At 62.6% G+C, this 23,072-nt stretch overlaps 1 protein-coding gene across 1 annotated transcript in view; it reads right to left on the bottom strand.

Moving 5' to 3' along the window:
* The window catches only part of INTS3 (integrator complex subunit 3), a 41,935-nt gene that overhangs the window by 5,028 nt on the left and 13,835 nt on the right, over window positions 1–23,072 (bottom strand). The window contains exons 7-23 of the mRNA XM_086478196.1: window positions 21,101–21,245; window positions 19,993–20,122; window positions 16,781–16,878; window positions 15,897–16,088; window positions 14,950–15,037; window positions 14,318–14,397; window positions 12,271–12,362; window positions 11,579–11,685; window positions 10,675–10,794; window positions 9,145–9,274; window positions 8,244–8,298; window positions 7,231–7,334; window positions 6,622–6,666; window positions 6,062–6,181; window positions 5,757–5,910; window positions 3,858–3,926; window positions 1,828–1,903 (exon numbers count right to left, since the gene is read on the bottom strand). Coding sequence (XP_086334322.1) covers window positions 1,828–1,903; window positions 3,858–3,926; window positions 5,757–5,910; window positions 6,062–6,181; window positions 6,622–6,666; window positions 7,231–7,334; window positions 8,244–8,298; window positions 9,145–9,274; window positions 10,675–10,794; window positions 11,579–11,685; window positions 12,271–12,362; window positions 14,318–14,397; window positions 14,950–15,037; window positions 15,897–16,088; window positions 16,781–16,878; window positions 19,993–20,122; window positions 21,101–21,245 — 1,805 coding nt within the window. The remainder of the gene's footprint in view (window positions 1–1,827; window positions 1,904–3,857; window positions 3,927–5,756; window positions 5,911–6,061; window positions 6,182–6,621; window positions 6,667–7,230; window positions 7,335–8,243; window positions 8,299–9,144; window positions 9,275–10,674; window positions 10,795–11,578; window positions 11,686–12,270; window positions 12,363–14,317; window positions 14,398–14,949; window positions 15,038–15,896; window positions 16,089–16,780; window positions 16,879–19,992; window positions 20,123–21,100; window positions 21,246–23,072) is intronic.

The following is a 23,072-nucleotide window of genomic DNA, read 5'->3' as shown; positions in this document are numbered from 1 at the left end:
CTTTGCTCTGAGGGTGGCAGAGCCCTGGGACAGGCTGCCCGGGGGGGTTGTGGACTCTCCTTCCCTGGAGATGTTCAAAACCCACCTGGATGCTGCCCTGTGCGACCTGCTCTGGGTGACCCAGGGGGGTTGGACTGGATGATCTCCAGGTCCCTTCCAACCCCTGCCCCTCTGTGGCTCTGTGACCTGCCAGAGCCCCCGCAGACAGCTCTGCCACAGCCCCGGGACAGCGCCGCTCCCCCCCGGCGGTACAGCCGCCCCTCCAGCCCGCAGCCGGGCGCCGCAGAAGGGCACGGTGCCCAAAACCCCGCCGCGTGCCCGTGTGCCGGGGCGGCAGCTGCCTGAGCCGCACGGGCGGCCCCGCGTGTGCCGGGGCCGAGCAGGGGCTCCGGGACCTGGCAGGCGGCACCGGGGCAGGCTCTGCCAGCTGAGCGACGGGCGGCAGCGCTGCAAAGTCACCAAAGCAGCTGCTCGGGGCTCAGAGGAAGAGAATTAACGAGGCTCTTTAATTAATGGGCTTAGACCGCTGCTCGCAGCTTGTGTAACAGCAAAGCTGGATCGAGGCAGCTCTCGGATCAGCGCGATGGGGCTTCGCTCTGGAAACGCTCGCTGGCCCCCGTGCGCCGAGCTCCCCACGCTGGCTCTGCCCAAACCCACCCCAGCTCTGCCCAAACCCACCCCAGCTCTGCCCAAAACTGCCTCGGCTCTGCCCAAAACCGCCCTGGGCAGCGGCGACCGCCGGGCAGGAGCCGCGGGGCACACGCAGGGCAGAACGCGGCGCTGGCGGGAGACGGGAAGGGCTTTTTTTCCGCTGCGGGACGGTCAGTGGCGTGCACAGACGTGAAGTCCAGTTAAAAAGCAACAAGGGGAACTGGGTCACCCGCTGGGGTCACCCGCTGGTGATCCTGGGGGGAAAGGTGAGGAGTGCCGTGAGGGAGAGACGATGGGCATCAGCCTGCTCCTACGCAGTGGCTAAGGGGACTGCGGTGCTGGCAAAGGGCCGGGCGTCCCCCTTACTCCGTCAGTTCAGGGCGGTCCGAGGGCCAGAGCAAACAGCAGCGAGGGCCTTCTTGCTCTTGGGGTGTCAGAGTCGACAGGAAATGAAGGGAAATCCCAATTCCAACCTTTCTGACCACCCTTTCGCCACCACCTCCCAGCTGCCCCCACCCCTGCTGCACCGGGAGAAGAGGTTACAGCCGCCCCCAGCACGGCAGCACCAGCTGCTGCCCGGCGGGGAACAGCCGACCGGGCAGCACTGGCCGCGGGTTTGCACCAGGCCAAGATCGCAGCCCCGGTGACGCAGCAGCTGGGGGAGATTTTGAGACTTTCCCCTTTCTCCATTTTTTTTGTGTTTTTGTTTGTTTTCCTCTCCCCAGGCAGGCTGCCCGGGATTACGCTCAGCCTGGCACTGGGGAGAGCCAGCCCGGTAAAACCCATTAGAGCGCCCAGCTTGGCTCACGCCGCTAAACGGAACAAGCCGGTTTAGGGCAGCAATCCTTTAAGCAGCGGCAATAACACCACGAGGAAATCCAGCCCTTGGCACCCCAGGAGCCTCTCTCGGGTGCCGCGTGAGCAGCCGGCTTCTGCAGGGCTACCGCGGCCGCGCGCGGCACCGCTGGCCTGGTGCGGCTTCACCCCCATGGGAAAGGGCAAAGCCGCGACACAGGCTGCAACCTTCCCCCTTTCCAGGGATTTGAGGGGGGGGGTCTCTCTGCAAAACGTGGGCCCAAAGGGCAGGAAGGCTCAGGGATGGTCCAGCAACCGCTTTCACCCCCCCCCACCCCGCCCTCCCCGAGCTGCACCCCCACCTGCCGGAGTGCTACTCACTCAGGATGTTCAGCACCGAGTCTTTCCGAAACATGACGAGGTTCCCCATCATCACGTGGCACACCAGCTCCTGCAACTGGGCGGCGGAGAAAACGGGGGGTTAGTGGGATGCACGGAGCCCTCTTACCGCCGGGGACCACCGGGCAGGTCTGGAGAGCAAGCCGGGAAGCTGCCACTCCGCCAACTTCAGCCACCTCCGCAAGAGCAGGGATCCAGCGGGGAGTCCCCGAACCCCCGTGGGCTGCAGGTGGCTCATAAATCAGAGCTGGGTTAAGCCGCTCCAGGGAGAGGCAGCTGTTGCGAGGGAGCAGCAGAGGCAAAGAAGTAATGAGAGGTTAATGGTTTCACACATCAACACCCAGGCTGGGGAGCCAGCGTCACGCAGGACAGAGAGCAGATCCCCGCAGGCTGGGCCAGGGCGGGTGGGACGGTGTCACCCTGCGCCGGGGACCTGCTCCAGGCGCTCTCAGAGCCAGGCTTTTGCTGACGGAGGCACCAAGGCCACCCAGGCGCTGGCAAGCGGGGAGGGCTCGGCAGCCTGCTGGGAAAGCTCCGGCAACCCCAGACCTCTCGGCTTGGGGGCCCCGGACCGTCCCTGGTCTGCAGGACGGGGGCTGACACTACCCAGATGTGTGATGCTTCCTGCACTGACTCACCTCACCCCCCCTTCGCCCCTGGGAGAGGCAGAAGCCGGGGCAGGGGGACAGGACGCCCGGGGAGCCTGCCTGGGCTGCACCAGAGCAGGGACGGGAGCTGGGCAGCGCCGCTCCCCGCTCCTGCGCCGACAGGCTCAGCTACAGAGCGCCCTTCGGCTCCCGTCTGCCTTCCTCCCCGCTCCTCAGCCTCTGGGTCCAGCCTGCTCGGGCGCAGGAGGAGCCCAAGGGCGAGCTGAGCTGCCCGGGCTCTGCCCCACGGCTCTGCTCGCAGACCCCCCGTGGGCCGGGCGCAGGGGCCAGAGCATCGTGGGGAAACAGATGAAGAATAACAGGAAGGAACGAAGGAATTGGAGAAGGGAGGGGAGAGGAAACGCTACGGGCCTCTGCTGGGAAAAACAAAACCTCTGCATTTCAGCGCGGGGCAGAGCCCAGGAGCAGGGCTGAGCTGGGGGGGGGGGTGGGGGGTCAGGGCATCATGACTCAAACCTTTCCTGTACCCAACTTCGGCTCCAGCCTGCCAAGCAAAACTTGCTGGCGAGGCGTTCTGGTCCCCGGGCAGCTGGGAAAAGCACGGCTGGCCAGGAATGGTGTATAAATAGGGCGAGTTAAAGGGTTATCAGCAGATCACGCTCCAGACGAGCCCAGACAGCAGAAACACGCAGCACAGCATTCTTGCCGGTGCCCACCTCCCCGCCTCCGGCTTTCACCACGACTATTTTTGGGTTGCTCATGGCAACTCGGCGTGACCGTGGGGAAAGGTTCCTTCCAGGAGGGTCTAAGCGGGGGTCTTGGCCTTCCGCTCGCTGGCCTGCTGAGCCCGCAGCGGATCTCCCAGCAGGACACGGTCTCAGCCCTGCCGGCAGCAGGGGACGGGCTGCCCGCACCTTTCCTGCGCCCTCCCACGCGCGGGCCCGTCGTGGCGCTGCCCGTAGCGTTGCGTCTCCCCAGCAGCACTAAGCACCGCCCTGCCAAGGGGGTTTATTATCGATAATTATTATTACCGATCGCCTGCAGCAGCGCCGGCCACAGCGGTGCTTTTTGCCGGCGCCTGCAGCTCGAGAGGGCTCAGAGCAAACCCGGGCCAATCGCTCGGGGCCGTCAGGGAGATCCCTTGGAAGAAGCAGTTGGGATTCAGCCTCCCGACACCCTGCGCCGCAGCTCCTCCAGGGAAAGAGAACCCTGGAGGTTTCGGGGCTCCTCTTCGCAACGCCTCGCTCAAAAACGGGGCAGAGAGGGACTAAATAAGCAGAGTGCTGCCCCGCGCCCCCACGGATGGGTCACGTCAGGTTTACACCTCCCGGGAGCGGAGGAGACAAGTGCTGCTACTTAAGGAACGTGCTGCCTCCCACCCGAGACACCAGTTCCTCTCCTTACCTGGAATGAGTCTATGACAGCTACAATCATGTTCAGCAGCTCGCCGCTTCGTAGGGTCTCGTCTGGGAACTGGAAGAGCACAAAAGCGAGGCAGGGCTCAGGACAGGACACGAGGGAGAGGCCAGTCAGGCGCTCCTGTCCCCCTAGCTGAGGCAAAACTCCTCCTCGGTTCAGGCTCAGACACACACACACACACACACGTTCCCCCCAGCATCGCCCTGCCTGACCCCGGTGGCTCACCGCGGGCTGGGCCAGCCCCAGCACCGCTGCCTAAACACGACGGGGGAGCGTGAGAAAAGGAGCCGAGAAAGCGCAGGAGGGCGGACAGCCCGGAGCAGGCAGGTTCAGCCGCTGCTGGAGGGGACTGGAGGGGGCAGGTTGCTGCGAGCGAGCGCCCAGCACATCTGCGAGGGGCAGCTGGCACCAACCCTGCGGGCCGAGCGGAGCCGCGCGGGGAGCGAGGCCGCGTCGGCGGCGGGTGGCAGAAGTCAGCCAGGTCAGAGCGGCGAGGAGTCCCCATTGTTCCCTGTCCTTGCCGGCTTTGCTCACCGTTCCAGGGCCTCATGCATTATGCAGCACCGCAAGGAAACACGAAGAAAGATCAACACACGGGGCAAAAAGGCCGGGAAAATTGGCAGCAGCGAGCTACGGCTGCGCTGTTGGGATCTGGCTGTCCAGACAGGCTGCTCTCGGGACATTCTGCCTGACTCGAGCTGGCCACTACGCCTACGGGGGCAGCAACAGTCTGACCCCCCCTTTTGGAGGGGAGGCTGTGAAACCCAAAGGCCCAGGGAGGGGATCCAGCTGCTGCTCGACGCCAGGATCCTGCCCGAAGCACGCACCGCGCTGCTGCGTCGTACGGCGCCCGCTCTCGGTGCGGGTTTTTCTCTCCTCCCCAGGCTGTTGCTGCGCCCCTTTCCCCACAGAAGCCCCCACGAAGCGCTCGTGAGGAAAGGGGCTGGACGGCCTCGACGCCCAGCAGATGTTCCCGCTGAACCGGCCAGCAAGGAGGGAGGAGCAGGGACAGCTCATTCCTCCCAGGGAATGAGAAAGTACATGCAGAACTGTGACCCCCTCCAGTTCAGAGGGCAGGACGTTACCCTCCCTCTCTCCAACCCCCCAGCACCGCTCCCTGCAGCCAGGCGGCCGCCGGCCGCTCGCTGGCAGCAGCCTCCGCCCTGCGACCGTTTGGCTGCAGCCTGCGCAGGGCTGCGGGAGCGCTCGGCAGCGGGCAAGGTAACAGCAGCTCTGCCCAAGGCCCAGGCAGACGGCGTGAACTGGGACCGCGCTGGGACCTAACTGGTGCAGATGCCTGGCTCCCCGTTCCAAACACGCTCCCTGCTACGTCCAGCTGGCTCCCCCTCAGCACCGAGTGCTGAAAGCCATAAAACCCCTCGCATTAAACCCAAGGGCTCAGGGCAGGCAGCAGAACTTGTTCTGCTTCCCCCAGACTTTGACACGTCTGCTCAGAGCCGTTGCCTGCAGCTCTCCAGAAGAAAAGCAGGGGAGAGCAAAACGCCTTCACCCAGGGAGCGCCGCCGAGACTGCGCGGGGAGCCAAGCACGGGCAGGAGCCGAATCCCGGGCAGTGAGGCCGGTGCCTCGCCATCCCGGGGGCACATCGGGCTGTAGAGGGGCCGTAAGCAGCTCGGGCGACACCTGAGCACCGACCTCGACGGCAGCGTGCTGACCCCCCGGGAGCTGGGCTGGCGGGCGGACGGAGACCGTGCCGCGCTCAGCCTGACAGAGCCTTTTCCAGGCCTCGTGGCTTCTCTGCTGCCGTGCCACAGGCCTGAAGCTCAGCAGCCAGCCAGCACAGCCCCGAGCCTGCCCGCAGGACGGCGAGGGAGCACCCGGGTGCACCCGAACTGGGGTTCCCGGTGCCTGGCAGGGGCCTTACCTCTGTGTAAATGGAGGGGGTGAGGTAGCAGAGCAGCCGTACGTCGTCTTCCTGGCAGGCCTTCATGTCCATCATCAGACACGTGTGCAGGTCGCCCAGCTGCGTGGCCTGCGCGAAGGACTCGTACAGGTTCATCTTCCCCGCGGCAGCTTTGCTGGAAGGAGACGTGCCCAGGTGAGAGAGGAGCCGAGGAGCCCGCCAGCCCCGCGCCGGGGTGGTGCTGGTGGCGACACCGAGCCGTCTCCGGGAGGCAGTGCGAGCCCAGTCGAAGCTTGGGCGCTTCCCTGCCACCCCCAGCGGCCTACCTGGCTTTTAAGTAGTACAGGAGGTGGTAGCCGATCTTGGGTTGCTTCTGATAGAGCTCTGAGAGGAGATCCAGCAGCAGCGAGAAGCCGCTATTATCCTCCTGCATCTGGCAGAGGTTCCTGGGGAAGGGCAGGGCAGGGAGGCAGCCGCGTTACAGGGGAGACCACGCGCGAGGAACCTGCGCCTTGCAGGGAAATCCAGCTCCCAGTACCAGGCGGTCCCGGCCACTCGCCCTCCGGACTGGACACCTCTCCCACCCCCGCTGCAGAGGACAGCGGGACGTGCCGCCTCAGAGCGGTCAGGACCAAGCAAACTTCAGCCACCCGGCGACCCCAGGCTTCCACAAATGACCCCATGAGCTGTGATTTTCCTGTGTTTTAAGTCTTTTCGACTAAAGAAAACGCAACCTAGGCAGAACGAAGCAATAAACTCTGGGATCAGCCCTGGGGCAAGCTGGGGTGCAGCAGAATTAGACCCACAGGGTTCACCCACGGTGGTGGCCCGGAGGCAAACACGAAAGCCCTCACTGGATTAGTCACCAAGTTCAGACCAGACGTACCTAAATATTAGGTAGAGAGGCTTCCCCACCGACTCCTCCAGAGACCTGCGGGACAAACGCAACAGTCAGAGCTCTGGGTGCTCCCACCCTCTGCGCTTCCCCAGCGAGGGCAGGGAAAAAGCCCTGGCCCTGGCTCGCTGTGGTCCTTGGGCCATCAAGGGTTCGCCCTGGCTAACGAGGAGACGGGAACAGTCCCGCTACAGAACCCGGCAGCTCTCACTCCAAGCCCCGTTCCAGCAAAATCCCAGAGGAAGGGTGTAGGGTGCTGGTTTGTGTGAGTACAGCAGGGACAGATGGAGTAGGGAGGACCTTGTGTGCCCTGGTCAGACAGCCAGAAGCCACCGTAGCATCACCTAAACTGAACTCTGACCCACGGCCCTGTGGCAGGAGGTTCTCCCTGCACTTGGGGGGAGGAGGAAGATGGTCTCTTTCAAGTCCTGGACACGACAACTGCTGACCAGCTCCGCACTGACCGCCTGTGAACCCTGAATTGCTTCACAGGGGAAGCTGCTGGCTCCAGCACAGCCTTCCGAAAATGTTGAATATCTTACTGGGAAAAGCCCAAGTCCCAGTGTGAAAGGATAAGACACAGAGAAAACAGATCCTTACTCCTCCGTGATTTCTTCTGGCAAAACCTCACCACGGAAGTGAGCCTTAAATAGCTCCTGGAGGCAGGATGCGAGCACTGACAACTGCTCCGAGTCAAAGTCCTCCTGGTAGAGAGAAAGGAAAGAATGAGAGGAGAAAGCACAAGCTCAGACCCTGCCTGCCCAGCACAGCTACAGCTGGAAGGGACACAGCAGAGTCACTGCTGCGGGGAACGGACCCCAGGCTGCCCAGGGGCCATTTTGCTGCGGTACTGCAGCACCAGGAGCTGGTCATCAGCCAGACAAGCGCCTGATCGATGTCCAGCTCTGAAGCACTTCACGGTCACTGTGGTCCACTTATCCTCTAATGGCTAGTAATTCACTGAGCTCAGCTCTCCCTCTGCAAAGGGCTAACAGGGACTGAAAGCACTCGGCAAGGAGGATTTTCACCCTGACAAGCCCTTTCCCCGTGTTCCCACAGAGGAGAAAAGCAGCTCTCGCATGCTAAAAAGGCCACTTGACTCTAAATGGAGCTGACGAGAGGCAGGGGATGCAACCTCCCTTGAACTCTCAGCTCCTGGAAAACATCCGCAGCTCTTCTGCCGGGGCACGGCTCGCTGCAGCCTCGCCCGAGCCCAAAGCCCGGGGCCAAAAGCAAGGGAGCACCCACGGGCGCAGGCGGGAGTCCCCAGGAGCTCTGCAGACACCACAGCAGCCCTGTGGGGTCAAACTGGGAGCGTGCCTCCCCCAGCAGCCCGCCTGACAGCAGCTCCTGGGGACATTTAGGCACGAGGAACCAGAGCACGGACGGAAAAGCAGCGGCTTGGGGCCGTGCGTAGCAACCAGGGGCAGAGCTGCACAGTGCCCTTTTGAACCCATTTAGGATCTGGGTGACCTCAGGCTTCTCTGTCCCTCCTTCGGTCAGAGCTCTCGGGGCAGAGCCACGCAGGCTGGGAGCTGCCCAGTCCACGCCACTCCAGCTGCTCTGGTTTCCCAGTCAGGCAGCAGCGCTGCTCCCCGGGTCTGTGCAGTTACCTCCAGCACTTGATCCACGATTTCCTGCATGACCTCACACTGAGCTTCCGTATCGCTGGAGCACAAAAACAAGAGGAAATCCAAGTTACATAGGAAGATACTGAGAGCAGGGACAAGGGGGCTTTGTGCTGAGCTGGCTCTGCTCGGGAGCCCCCCAGGACCTGAGAGTCGGGGGAGGCTCCGCGTGGCGTTGGTGCCAGGCTCCGAAGCCCACACAGTCGCACAAGAACACGCTGCACTGCTGCAGCACCTACACAGAAGAGTGCCCGAGGCTGTCTGCAGCCAGACAAATTAAATGACTAAAAGCATAAGATTAAATGCACTTAAAGCCACGAAGACGTAAATCACGTTACATCAGTCCTCTATGCCAAGGTCTGCAAAGCAAGAGCTTTTTTTCAGCCTTCTTTAGATGGAGTTAATTCCAAGGTCACTGAAAATCGAGAGTGGAGGTGGGGAAGTCCAGAGAAAGCGCAGACACAGGGACCTCCCTGTCCCACGCAGAGGTGCGCTGAACCCCCCCCGGCCGGCAGCGATAGCCCCAAAGGCCGACGCCGCCTCCCCTCGTCAGTCCGACAGCGGAGAAGGATGAAACTCTGCCTTTCGCCCTCCTGTCACTGATGCAGAGAAATGCTGCAGCCCCCAGCAAAGGGGCTGAGGTGTCCTGTTCTGAGCCCGCTCCGAGGACTAATTACAAGGCTCTTAACCCAGCACTTTCCAAAACCACCTGGACATTCCCTGCAGGAACTGTGCAGGACCCCTGCGTGTCAGAGGGACAGAAGATCGCGCTAGCTCTGAGAGACGGGCTCTGGAGCGAGCAGCCTTGTACGACAGGACCAAAAGGTCTCGTGTGTGGTTGCCCTGAAGATCAACACGAAACGTAACACGGCCCAACGACACCAACCTTCCCTTCTGCAGCTGCAGGACTTTATCCTTCAGCGACTCATCCAGCTGGTCCAGGAACGGCGTGATATCAACAGGCTCCTCCACAATGGTCTCTTTGATTGGATGGAACCTGAACTCCCTCTTCTTCCCTGCAACAAAGCACCCAACAGTGGAACGGTCTGTTTTCCCAAGCGGCTACGTCCAACAAGCAGCGGAGGCGACCTCTGTCCTAGCGGCGGGAGCTGCGCGGGGCCGCGGGGGCAGTCGCCACCCCAAGACAAGCAGCGTGGCCCCAGCCTCAGGTCTTGCCTTCACCCTCTAGAGACGTGTCCAGGTCACAGCAAGGAGGAAGGCGGGATGGGATCCAAACGCAGGGGGTCTCGTTCGGTCCCGTTTCCAAACCCGACGCCTTGCCTGTCCTTCGACACGCTCCACCAACGCAGCGAGCTCCCAAGCCTCTCTCCACCCGAAGCGCAAACGCTTGTGTTCAGGGCTCCGGGACTGAGATACCCCAAGTGCTTTTCCACACCCTCATCCTCCAGGCTCATTCCAGACCACAAAACCGAACTGCAGCGGAGTCCCGAAGCGCCAGGGCCAAGGCAGAAGCGCTCGCAAAGAGGCTGCCACTAAGGGACGGGACAAGGTGGCCGATCCCCCTTTTTTTTTTTTTTTTTTGTGCAAAACCCCCCTCTCTGCACGTGGCTTTCAAGCCCGTGTCCCTCTCAGGGGCCCCAAGCAGCCAGCAGGGCTTGACGGGACTCCTGAAGGCAGTGGTACAGCACCGCGCCACATCATCTCCCCCATCCCGGGCCTGTGGCCCCTCCCCGCCGCAGGGGTAGCCCTCCAGCACGGCAAGAAGCCCACAGAGAGTCCTGCCACCAAGGCCAGGAACAGCTTGAGATGCCTCCAGCTCCGGAGAGCGAGCAGAGGGGGATTCTGGCCTTGCGCAGGCTTGCCAGCCCCACGGCTTCGAGAGGGAGCGAGCGTAATGAAAACCGTGTGGCTGAGCAATTAGAGGCCTGAGCCTCATTAGCAGCTGCCTGAGAACAGGGACACCCTGTTCCCAAACAAAACCACCCGGCGCAGCATCTGCCACAGGGATTCCCGACCGAGCGGGGCTTGAGACTCGTCAGACGTCTAGAGAGGACTCACGGGTGGGGAAAGCGCTGCGTTCAAAGGGTCTGAGCTCTAGGGAATAACCAGGCAAGGGGCTGAAGCCCCCAAAGCCTTTCCATTTCAGCACAGATCTGTATCAGAGCTACCGAGTCTGGCTGTCGGGGAACTGGGAAGCAGCAGAGCATCGGCCTCGACGCCCTCTTGTGCAGGAGGAAACCTGGATCTCACGAAGCGGGGGGGGGGGCGTCTGCCTCGAGCGCGGCAATTCCCGCCGCTCGTGGGGAAAGGGGCTTTGAAGGAACGGTGCTCGCTGGGGATCCTCCATCACGGAGGGAAGGGGCCCGCGAGCCGGCGGGGCAACCCCACCCGGCGCCGAGGCGAACGGTGCAGAAGCACTTGAGGGCGTCGGTGCCCAGCTGCCTGCGCTCCTCACCTTTGCTGTTCAAGTCGTCTTCGTCGTCACTGAACGCCGCCTCGGCATTGTCATAGCAACTGTCGTCCTTTTCTGACATATGATTGTCCATCTCCATGGAAACTGGTTCCTCAATTTTGACTGCAAGAACGTAGGCAAAGGGGTCAGCGCGGGAAGCGAGGTTACAAGGGCCCCTCGCACAGCAGATGGGCAGGGCAGGCTCTGCCTACGAGTCCCCTCTGCCGACAAACAGGCTCCACCAAGGAGATAAAAGTGCTTTGAAAAGACCAGAAAGGGCCTGGGCCAGTGATGGACCCTGGAAAACTCAAGCCGGGGAAGGGCGCTCCCAGCGACACCATTTCACCATCCCTTCCCGGTGCCAAGCGTGGCAGCACGGGGTCATTCTCCAGCCGCCCGGCGTCCTGCGGGCTCCATCCCTCACCCAGGCCAAGAGCGGTCCCTGGGCAGAGCGGAAGTTTCGCCAGCCCTGCGAGGCTTGGGGCAGCGGGGTTGGGGGGGGGAGACGAGTCCCTTCAGCCAGAGCAGCAAGGGGAAAACCAGGCAGGCTTACAAGCACAGTCCTCCAGCAGCTCTGGCAAGGCAGCAGCGCTCTCCTGTTAGATACGGGCAGAAAAGCTCGCTCTTGGTTTAACCTGATTATGTTAATCAATTAACCTACGAGAAGAAAGGCTAAGTAGCCCCCACGGAGCAGAGAGAGAAACAGGTAGCGTGCATCTTCAGCGCACAGCAGGGCCGAGGCGAAGGGGAACCACAACCACCCACCAATACGAGCACCCAGAGCCCTCCTTCTCCCCGGAGTCCCCCTCCGACCCTCCGAATGGCTGCGGGGGAGCCGGGGAAAGGCCCGTCTCTGGCACGGCAGCGCCCACCGCCGCCTCTCTCCACCCCCCGCCCCGTGCCGTACCTTCGATGGGGGGCGAGGGCGAACTGCAGAACTCTGGGAACTTCTCCCTCAACATGGCGCGGAGCTCTTTGTCCAGCTTGGGGTTGTCGAAGAGAGGGGCCAGATGTCTGCGTCGGGAGGGAGGAAGGGAAAGGGAGGAGATGAAAGAGCCGGGACGCGGCGCCCCGCTGCGCGACTTCGCCCCAGCGGACGCGCGAGGGGACCTCCTCCCTCACGTCAGGGCTTCGGTGTTAAGAGACCACAAGCTCCGTGGTGCCACCTTCCCTCCTGCAGCTCAACCGGGAGCTCCCTCACCTTGCCACCCGTGGGACCTGTGCCACCAGAAGGTGCATGGGAAGGGGAGGCCTTGCCTCCTGGGAGGGGAACTCGGCTGCTGCAGGAGCTGCCTGCAGGCCGGCGCACCAGGAGCGAGGCTGCTCCGTTCAGCCTGGGGCCCAGAAAGGGCTGGGGCCATTTCTGTCCCTCTGAAGCAGGGTGGCTACAGCTTTCTTAACCCACCCGCTCTCTTGAGCCAGGGAACAGCTCTCAGGACAAGGCCCACCACCAGAAGGACACGACTACGGCTTCCCCCACAGTTCATACACCTCACAGCTCTTGGGGAGCCTGGAGGTTGGTTGGACCAGGCTGGTGAGACCCAGGAAAACCGGGGCGCAGCAGCTGCAGAAAGGTAATAAAATCCAGGGCTGCCTTACGCAAGGACTCGCTTCTCCACGATGTGGGTGAGAGAGTTGAACACGCCTTGCCGGACGTGAGCCTCCAGCGGCGGGTAGAAGTTGGGAATGATCTGAAAACAGGAGAACGACCACGTTAGCGCCACGAACCCCTCTGCCCACCACCGGGCCTGTGCCGGCTGGCAGGAGACAGCCAGGGCTCGCTGAGGCCGTCGGTCGGCTTCTTGGGTCACCCTCGACTCGAGCACCACACCCCAGCCGCCCTCGACCCAGAGGGGCAGCAGAGGAGCTCTCCGAGCGCAGCATCTCGGGGACGGTGGGTAGAAGGGGGACCAGCCCGTGCCTCTGGCTTTTCTGCCTCGGAGGGCCAGCTGGTGCATCTCCCAGGGAGGAGAAAAACACAGGGATGCTGCCCCTGGAGCTGTGGGAAGCCCTGGGGCTTTGCCAGGGCCACGTTCCAAGCAGCAGCGACCGCTGCAGGAGCGGGGGGGACACAAGAAGGGCACCCTAAGCAACACGCGGCTCTGTTCGCACACGGTCCTTCGCTTTTGGAGGGAGCTAAGAGGACTCCTCCCTGAAATCTGGGTCATCCCGGGAACCTTCCACCTAGTTCCTCTGCCAGAAGCTGCTTTTGGACTCGGGCAGCTCGGGGACGGGAGCTCACAGAGTGCGCTGGGCAGGAGGGAGGGAAGCGAGGCAGCTCGCAGCTCTTCCAGCGCTCCCGCCACGGAAAGATGCCGCTTCCAAGAAACACCATCAGCCCTCCCTGGGACCAAATTACTGGAACTGGCAACTCTTGGCATGGCTTCCCCCAGGATCTAGGGGCAGGACCAGCTCTGGTCCCTGCCCAGGGATGGCTGAAAGGGAGATGGTGGGTCTGGCTTGGCCCCTGCGAGATTCTGTTTGCCCTCAGGGAAAGACACGGGGCCAAGCATTTCATTAGGTACTAAAGGGAACAATTCAGAAGCCTTTTTCCTACTAATGCTCATCGTTCTGGAAGGATTTATTTGCAGAGTTGGGAAGTCTTACATGCTTTCCCACAGTGGTATTCCCATTAATGAATGACACATGGGCCCAACACTCCCGGCCTCCAGGATCGGCCCTGGATTGATCAAGAGACCGGGAGGACTCAGCAAAGCCTCCGGGGGCCGGTTTTAAGAGGCGAATCACTTGGCTGAGCGTCCGCAGCAGGAGGCCTGACTGCGCTCTCGACAGATCAGCCAGGGGAAAACCCCTCCTTAATTTAGCATAGGTAAGGGGAGGCGAGAAGGGCTGCCAGCAGACAGCGAGCTGCTCTGCAGGCTGTTTCACAATCAAGAGGCTCAGAGCAGAACCGGCCAGACGATGCACTGAGGAATGCAGGGAAAAAAAAAAAAAAAAAAAAGAGGGGGAAGAGCTTTTTTTGTTTTGTTTGGGGTTTTTTTTTGGCTCTGAAGAATGGGCAGTGAGATGACACTCTGGTATCGCTGGCTCTAGGGATTAATGAAATTCCCTTCCTGCGGGACCGAGTGGCAACGGGGCTTTGCCCCGGCACTCTCCGGGGAGCGAAGACATCTGTCTCGCCCGAGCCTGCGCGACCGTCCCCCCTGCCCTTCGTGACCAGCCAGCAGGGAGGGGGCTGTGCAGCTCCCCGCTTGCCTGCTCCCAGCTTCTGTCTTGGCAGAGAAGGGAACGCGCTGACCGGCACCGACGGGCCGCTGCAGCGGCGACGGGCCGGGCTCAGAGGAGAGCGCGGCCGCCGGCCCTGAGGGAGCAGCTCCCGGCCAGCACGCTGCCACCCCGCTGCCCCACGGACAAGAGGACGAGGCGAAAACAGGCCCCCGAGGCCGACGCAGTGACCGGCTCTCCTGGGAGCGCGACCTCTGCACCGCTGGCCGGTGTAAGCCGGCGAGAGCGCGGCTGTTTCCCCTCTGCGCTCTCCTCTCTGGACACCCCGCAGGAGCCTCGGGCCCACCGGCGGCAGAGGGACCGCGCGGACCCCAGAGGTGGCTTTCGCAGCCCTCGTGGCTCAACCCCCCCCGTCATTTGGCAAGCCAGGTCATTCCCTGGAGAGCGAGGGGCAGCTCACCCGGCACATGAAATCCAGCAGCGTGGCGGTGATGGCAGGGTGAGGCTTCATGGAGTGATGCATCACCAGAATGGCAGGCTCTGGAAGGAGAGAGCAGGGAGCCCTGTGTTGAGAGCCTCAGAGACCCCCATTCCCCCTGTGCCCCTGCCTTCTGCCCCTGGGGCGCAGAGGGAACCCCCTTCTTTTGGCTTGTACAAGCCCTCGCCCTCAGCCAGCTCCTAAATAACACTTAGGCTTCAGACAACGGCCAGAAACAACTTCCCTGCAGGCAGGAGCTCCCAGCAAGGATGCCCCTGGTTCCATCGGCCCTTGCTCACAGGCCCCAAGCCCTGGGACAGCCCTGCAGTCAGGCAGCCTGCCTGCCCACAGGGAGGGACGCTCCGGGGCCGGCTACCGACCTCAGGGAAGAGGCTTGCTGCTACCGCAGATACGGAAAGTCCCAACTAAAAGTGGCTCCATCTCTGCAACTCTCCAGCAAATCCCAGGAGTTCAGAGCAGGGGAGGGAACTGATGCCCTTCGGAGATAATCTGTTGGGCTTTCCCCACCAGATCCCCCTACCTCTATCAGCTCTGGAAGCCATTAACCCCTCCTTTGACCCCTGCCCACGCAGAGGAAGCCTCCCTGTGCATACCTATATTCATGATGCTGTCCTTCTCCGGGTTGAAGAAGAGCCAGTCATAGAATAAGGCCAGTTTGGCATTTGAAGCAGCAACGTTGGACTAGGGAAGAAAAAAAAAAACCAACCCACAAATCACCTGATGAATACAGTGCTGAGCACCCGATCCCTCTGCACGCCCGATACGCCCGGCCCTGCCGCAGCGAGGCGCGGGGTGGCGATGCCCTTCCCACCAGCACATAGGGCAGAGCTGCCAAAAACACCCCTGGGCACCGGCTGCTGCTGCTGCTGCTGCTTTTTCAGAGAAGGTGGGAAATCCTCGAGCAAACCTGCCTGCTTCGAAAGCGGCTCCAGCCAGGGCAGGACGCAGAGGCCAAGGCAGCCGGGAGGGAGAAGCCACGCGCTCTGCGCAGCACGGCCTGGCTGCAACCCCGAATCACGTCAGATTTGGCCCCGCGCATCGCTCGTTCACGGGCAGAGCAACAGCCGCTCCCTCGGCAGCCTCTGCTCTGCTCGAGCAGTGCTGCGGATCGCAGTGCTGGGTGGGACAGGGGACAGCGGGCCGGGCGGAGAGAGTGGAAGCCAGCGAGGCTGTAATGAGGCATCTCGTTGGAGGGTGCACCCCACTGGGACAGGAGAGGCCCCACGCCTTGTAGATGGGCCATAAACATTAATCAGAAGCAAGGGGCTTGACAAGCTGGAAGCGAGAAGGTGAGGTTTACGTAGAGAAAGCAGATCCCAAAGGACCCGCTGTGCAGCAGAGCCTGGACGAAAACCAGAGCACGGAACAAAGCCGCCGTCCTACCGCTGCTCTGCAACGCTCTCCTTCCCCCAGCCAGCAAATACCTAATCCCAACCTCCCCCAGCGGCTTCCAGCATCGGCCGGTTACCCCCTTCCCCGCCAGGGAAGGGATCGCAGGCGACGACGTGACTCGCTTTCGGGTCTGGCCCTCGCAACTCACCGTGCAGGTGGTGAGCAGCCACCCGATGATGGCCCAGCGCGGGAGGATGTCGGAGCTGAGCACTTCGTTGGAGGGGTGGACCACGCCACAGATGTAGCGTATAAGGTCACAGCGCAGGGACTGGCTGTCTGGGGTGGACAGGTACTGCCGCTGAAACCAGTCCTGGTACCGCTTCTGCTGGCCAAACCGGACCTGAAGGGGAGGGGAAAGAGGCGGCTTTCGCTCAAGACCACGGTCTCCCATCCTCTAATCCGCCTCTTTCAGCACACTCCGCACAGTGCCCCGTGCTGGCAGCGTCTTCAGAGAGACCGAGGAAGCACCAAGGCCGTTGCGCCGCGCTCTCACGCGGGGCCCGTCTCCAGCCGAGCGGACGGGACCACACGCCCCGCGTGCGCAGCCCCCGAGGGGGAAGCGAGCTCTGCCTGGCGTGAGACCACAGATAACAGCTGCGCCCGGCGCTGGGGCTGCGCAGCTCCTGGCCTCTCCCGAACACGGCGGCTGCTGTCGGAGCCCCGATAACCCACCGCATGGCGGCCATTCAGAGAAAGCGCTTGCCTTGGAAAGCGGCCAGCCAGGAGCAAGGTTCCCCTGCAAAGCTGTTTTGTGCCTTTTAATGAAGACCAGGGATGTCTCGGGCCCATCTACACCAGCTCCTGCTGGGCAGCCTCTCCTCCTCCTGGCCCCGTTAGATGCCAGAAGCAACAAACACTGGCACCAGCAAAGCTCTGCCCTTTGCCCAGACCGGTGCTTGGCGCTCCCCTCCCCGTGCCCGGTGCCAGCCAGCGTGGGAACGGGACTGGTGCACCGTGGACCAGGCAGGGACGTGTGTCCTCCCTCCCCCGCGCTGGCACTGGACCCCCCTCGGCGAGCACGGAGGGAATTACCCGCGAGGTCATGAAGAGCAGCTTGGTTTCCATGTCGGGAGTGAGGCGACACGCCAGGAATTTGCGAGAAGTCCTCGACTGGAGGAGCTGCAGGACACCTGGGGAGAGAGAGAGAGAGGTCGGTCTGTGCTCCAGCACGGCACGAACCGGATCTGGGCAGGGATCTACCAACATCTGCAGCGAGCTGAGTTTGGAGCATTAAGCTCCGTTTCCCCCAGGCCACAGGCAGTGGGAAAGGGATCAACATTTTGGCTGGAAAAGGTCTAAAACACCTCCCGTGCGGAGCAAGCTTTTGTCAGAGATCACTAATGAGGACGCCAGGAAGGAGAGCCTGGAGAAAGGGAGAGAGGATGCACAGCAGGGCAGGGACAAGAGCCGGCGGAGAAACCAGAAAGCCCAGACGCCAAGACCCAAGTCGCCATCGACAAAGCACGTTCCCCAAATCCCACCCCTCGGCCCGGGCACCCAGAGAGCGCCCACCCCGGGCCGGGCCAGCATGTCAATCCAACTCCTCCCCTGGAGGAAAGGTGCCCAGCTGTAACACCAAAGCTCAGACCCAAACAGAAAACTTGTGTGCGCGCACGTGCGCAGGGAACGGAGGACGGGAAGGAGGAAGGGAGGCGCCGAAGCCGCCCTCGCTCCCAGCCGGCTGCAAAGAGGAGGAATTTACGACCTGAGCAGAGAGGCTTTGCTGCCGCCACTGCCGGACCAAACCTGAAGGATTTACAGAGCTCTGACGCAGGCAGGCGCCGGGGCCGCTTCGCACACGAGGTGCGCCCTGCCCTGCCGCCGCGCAGGCGGAGGGTCAGCCCCGGGGAGCTCCCGAGCAGAGCGCCCAGCCGCCGGCTCCCGCCGAGCTCAGAGCAAGGGCGGCGCAGAGCTGCGCATCGCGGGGAGGGGGGGAAGAGCCCCAAAAGCACCTCGCTGGTTGAGAGCCCCCAGCTGCCCAGAGGGAGGGACGGCTCCTGCACCCCAGAGCCACCCCCTGCCGCGGTTCTCCCCAGTCCTCGGCGCTGCTGAGGGTGCGGGAGCGCGGAGTTCAGCGAGACCGACTCGGGTCGGGGCTGACAGAGCGACACAAACCCGAGCGTGTACGGATCGGCAGCTGCTGGAGGCAACGGCCACCCTGCAGAGCAATTCCTACAGCTCTCGACCGCAGGCGAGAGGGCGAAGAAGCGGTCTTACAACCAGCTGCGGGGGAAATTATCTGGGGGAGGGGAGCTTCCAGGCTCCACACGAGCAAGTAGGAATGAGGGCACCCCCGAAACAGATCAGCTTCTGCTCCGGGTCCTCCCATCCTGCCCCCAGAGCCGACCGACCGCGGGGTCCCCCTGCGGGGCAGGGAGGAGCGACAGAGGCAGGCTGGGCTCCCGGTGCGCGGCCGGACCCGGCTGCCTGCGCCGGGGCGTCCCCGGGGGACGCGCGTGAGCCAAAGCGGCGAGGGGAGACGCGCGCTGGTGGGCGCGGGCGCTCACCCCGGCGGCGCCTCACCTCCACGAACCACCGAGCAACGCCGCGGGCCGCTGGTCGTGGGGTCAAACAGAAGAAAAGGGGAACAAAGGAGAAAGGGCAGAAACCACGGGGAGCTCGCTAGCCGTCAGAAGAGAACGGGTCAGGAGCACCGGTGTTAGCCCCAGTTTGGGTATCGTTTTGCTGGGTCGTTCGGCTAAAACTGGCAGCAGCCCAGGAAACAGCCCTGACCAGCCAGCGCGGGAAGCACGCGAAGCTGGAGGGACACGTCAGGTGGCCCCAGGACGCTCCAAGCACGGGCGTGAAAGCTCGGCGCTCAGCTGGGAAGATCCAGATGGAGCCAAGAAATATTTCCAGCGAGCGCACAGCTGCAGGAAGAGGCAGGGCCGAGCCCTGGAAACGCGAAGCGTGAGCCTTCCTTAGGCGTAGGGCTAAGACGCCGCTGCCTCCAGTAGCCCCCCAGGCTAACTCTGATAACCCAGAGAGGGGAACTGGGTCCCTGCAGCCCTTCGGCTGGGAAGACTCAGCAGAGACCAGCAATGACAGGAGGCAGGAGATGGAGAAGAGATCACAGAGCTTAAGGAGCATTTAATCAAATGATGCGCCGCGAGTTTCCCTGAGCATCATGTGAGATCCGTAAAGTGACATTAACACGGCCCCCGAGAGGAACGCAGGCGCTGGGGGCAGGGGGGGGAACACTTTAAAGCCTCATTTCCAAACACTCACTAGAATTGCTGCAGACAGATAACGATGCGACAGCCCCTAGAGAAGTGAATAATTTATACCAACGAAAATTATAAATACAACCCTCCCTCCGTCACGTCTGGTTTAACCCAGACGGCGCGGAGCGCTCCGCGGCCGAGTGTTGGGCGCAGCAAGCGCACGAGGCTACCGGGAGAAATCAAATCCCGTTTGGAAAGTGTCAGTTGCTGCAACTTCTGGACTTCTTGATTTAGAGCTGTGGAGCTTCATCAGGCTCTCTTCTGGAGAGTCTGAAGGACGCAGACACTTTATATCTTTGGGCTCCAGCTTCATCTCGGCTCGTAAATCAGTCAATTCAAAAAAAGCAACAACGACAATTACGGAAGTGTAAAGTCCAGAACAGGCAATACAATTTAACGACCCCCGCCCCAGCCCAGCCGCACTCTCACGATCTATCACCGCAGCTGCCTCAAGCATCTGTGTGTCAGGACGGTTTAAAGCCCACACACCTACAAGGCCTCTGCAGCATCTACGGCAAAAGCTGCCAAGCGCCAGAGCCGACCACGGGAGAGACGGGTGCAGGCCCTGCCCCTGTTCCTGAGCTCCCTGCAGCCGGCAGAAAGCTGCTTTTGGAGGCGTCTTCTTCCAGTTGGTGACGTGAGGGGCCCTGGAAGCAGCCACGTGGGCATGACGCCGGTGGAGGTGTAACTATAGCGCGCTCTGCGCGTTCTCCTCCAAGAGAGCGTCTGAAGGAACCCACGGCCCCCACGCGTTTTGCTTTAGGAGGGCTGTAACGGAGCCTCTCGGCTCCAGCACGGGCCCGAGCCCCGAGCCAGCGCGGACCCAAAACCAGCTGCTGCGCAGGATTTTGGCTCCGGCTCTCCCTGGGACGGGCCGACGGTCACGGCAGCCTCGCCACGAGGGCAGGCAAAGGCAGCAGGGGGTTGCCCGCGGCTAGCGGGGCCCCGGCAGAGGCTCGCCCTCGCGCGCGGGCAGGGCGGGACGGAGCCGGCCGCCCCTTCGGCCCCGGCCCTGCCTACCTGTGAACTGCGCGCTGAGGACCTGCGGGTTGTGGATGATGTCCTTCCAGAGCTGCTCGAACTCGGGTATCCTCGCAACGTTCTGCAGCAGCCGCACGAGGTCCCGGCCGATCATGAAGCAGTCCATGAACTGGGGAGGAGGGGGGGAACAAAAAAGAGAAAAAAATGTCCTTTACCGTTCACCCGCTCCTGAGCAGGGGGAAGGGAGAAGGCACTGGCGTGCAGGAGGAGGGGAAGGGAGGAACAGTCAGTCCTTCAACCTTCTGGCCAGCGCCAGATGATTCAATCTTTGCACGATATCTACACTCCTGCCCCTGGCAGCCTGCCCCTCTTTTGAAGCGCGCAGGTTCTGAGAGGCAGGGTGACAGGCGGGAAGGTCAGCGGCTATTTTAAAATGTTCTCTCTCTTGTAAAGCAAACAATCAGCCCATAAATCTGACATTCTCGCTCCAGGACCACAGCCAGTCTCTGAAGCTGAGACTTGACGCTTGGTCCTTCCCACCCAGCAAGGAGGAAAGGGAGAGCGGGCGGCCCTCGGAGCAGCGGGCAGGGAGCTGCAGAGCCGTCACGGCCCGCAGGCCTAGGGTGCGGAACGCAAGGACTTCTGCCCAGCTTTGGTGGCTTCTCCTGCACGACACAGACCAAAAAGAGGCCTGGAGCTGGCTGTCGCGTTCTCTGTAAGCCTGTGGGGACACTCGCTGCCTCCCTAAGGGACAAACGGACGCTCTTGCAGCTACGGTAAGGCCCAAGCACCGAGGTGCCACAAGCAGCAGAAAGAGAACGGTTTCAACCCTTGTGGCCTGAAGGAGAGAGACTGAAACGCGGCAGCCCCCTCAAAACAGCTGCTCTCCCCCTCCGCAGCCCGGAGTCTGGCGGGATAGCTGGTGTCAGGCCGTTCAAAAGCCCCTCGCAGCCTGCACTGAGGACGGAACTCACGCCATTGCCTGTACAGCGCAAGCTGGGAGGTGACTGTGAGGAACCGGCGTGTCCCACACCTCCAGCTGCGCGAGGAACACGGGCGACGCCAGCCCACGCAGCCACAGCCCCCCCCCCCCCCGAGAGGCAGGTCTCTTTCCCCAGTCAAGCCCTCGGTCCCCTGATGTGCTCACCCGTTCACGGAGGAGGGAGATGCAGAAATCCACCTCCTTTTGACGGAGCACCTGGAGCTGAGACGTGCCGTGATGGTCCACGATGAGCCGCAGGTACGTGTACACCGCCATGGCTATCAAGAGGCTGCTTTTCAGCACCCACTCCCTGCAAAGAAAGAAAGAAAAAACAAAACAAACCCAAAACACCTTCAGCCGCCTCTGGGAGGCAACCACAGCCAGAAACGATGCAAACATGGAGACTCAGGACAGAGGGAAGGGAGGCACAAAGGAAACAGCAAGGGCAGGGACTCCAGCCTCTTGTGCCAGCCCAGGGAACATTCACCCACGGCCCAGGCCCAGGCGCTCGCTGTGCTTTGGTCCAACCCTGCCTGCCCCGGGACAGCCCCACCTGGGTGCTCGCACCCCCAGCCTCCCGGCAGGGCGGCCGACGGGTTGACACAAAGAGCCGGGGGGATTTCCAGGGCCACAGAGCCGTTCGCTGCCACAACCACCTACGGCATTTGCAACTGCAAGCAAGAAAGAGCGAGTGCAGGGAGCAGCTGCCCCACAAATAGTCCTGACCTCGATGCCAGCACCAGGAGGCTCTTTACTGGTCTCCATGACCACAACAGCACCGAGCAAGAGACGATGCACCAGGACAGGCTACGAAGGACCTTCCTGTGCAATCGGGCCCCAAACGCTCTCGCGCACCCCCGTGCAAGAGGCGTTTTCGCGCTCCCCTGCCGCCGGTCTGCCGAGCGGATTAATCCAGCAAAAATCGGTGCCATCCTGAGCGGCAGGTCACACAGGGCCTGTAAATAAGGCGCTGAGCCGGGAAGCAGCACTGGGGGCAGAACAGGAGCTGCTCCTCGCCCGGCTTGACCAGGGAGCGGGGTGTGGGGCAGGAGGAAAGGAGCGGTCGTGCCTGTCGGGAAGCGCCAAATGGCAAAACCCAGGGAAAACCAGACGTGCTTGAGATCCAATACGAGGGAGATTTGGGAGAGGGCAGATGGAGCTGCGCAGGGAGGGTCTACGGTGGGAGAGACAGCGCCGTCGCATCGCGGGCACGGCAGGAACCTGCCCTACCTCGGGGCAGGACAGGGGCGAGGAGGGCTCTGCTCAGCGCGGGGGCTCTCTCCCCAGGACCGGCTTTGGGGAAGCAGATTTACCCCTCCCGTCCCGAGCGCGGGCAGGCGCTTCAGCCCCGCTGCCTGGGCGCGGCAGAGCCCGCCGGCAAAGCGCTTCCATCGGCCGCTGCCTCCTGCCGGGGCCGCCCTGCCCGGCTCCGCTGGGTGCGCCGCCTTCTCAGCCTCCCTCATCTCAGCACAACAACAAATAACGCTCGGGCCACAACAAGGACCTCGTCAGCTCGGTTGTTCGCGCCGGGTGCCAAGAACGGGCCAGGCCGACCCGGTGCCTCCAGCGTGATGGATCACCCCCAGCGCCCCCCCCCGGCTCGGCGAGCCGTCAATCAGGAGCCCCGTGGAAGCGCCACGGCGGCGGGCAGCAGCTGCTAACGCCGCGGCCACCTGAAGAGACACCAGCCCAGTGGCAAATGAGTCACTGCCCTAAATCATCCCGGGAAGACGTGACAAGTGTTTGCTTTCCCAGAGCCTTCTCCCTGCGTCTCGCTGGACGCCGCAGGAGCAGGTTGGTTACTCAGCCGGGTGGGCTGGGCTGGCAGCACACGGCGCTGAGCGGCGCTTAGGGAGGATGGGGGAGTAACGAGGGCCGGACCCCCGGGGAGGCTGGCAGGTCAGCGTCTCCCCCTTTGCCCAGGGAGGGCTGTGCAGAAAACAAAAATGCTGTCAAAGGGGGCGCAAAAGCCACCCACGGCCACGGGCTTCATCGATCTGACAGGCGGAGAAAACGGAAACGCTCGGAGGAAGCGTCCGCTGGCGCTACCATCGGCAGCGAGAGGCTGCATTAACCGCCGGCTTTCGAGAGGCAGCGGACTTGCCTCCTCTCTGAGGCGGGCAGGGCTTGAGAAGCG

This window comes from Leptosomus discolor, chromosome 26, assembly GCF_034619465.1.
Source record: "Leptosomus discolor isolate bLepDis1 chromosome 26, bLepDis1.hap2, whole genome shotgun sequence".
Classification (NCBI taxonomy): domain Eukaryota; kingdom Metazoa; phylum Chordata; class Aves; order Leptosomiformes; family Leptosomidae; genus Leptosomus; species Leptosomus discolor.
The sequence above is the reverse complement of the archived record's forward strand: the minus strand, read 5'-3'. Positions and strand labels throughout refer to the sequence as shown.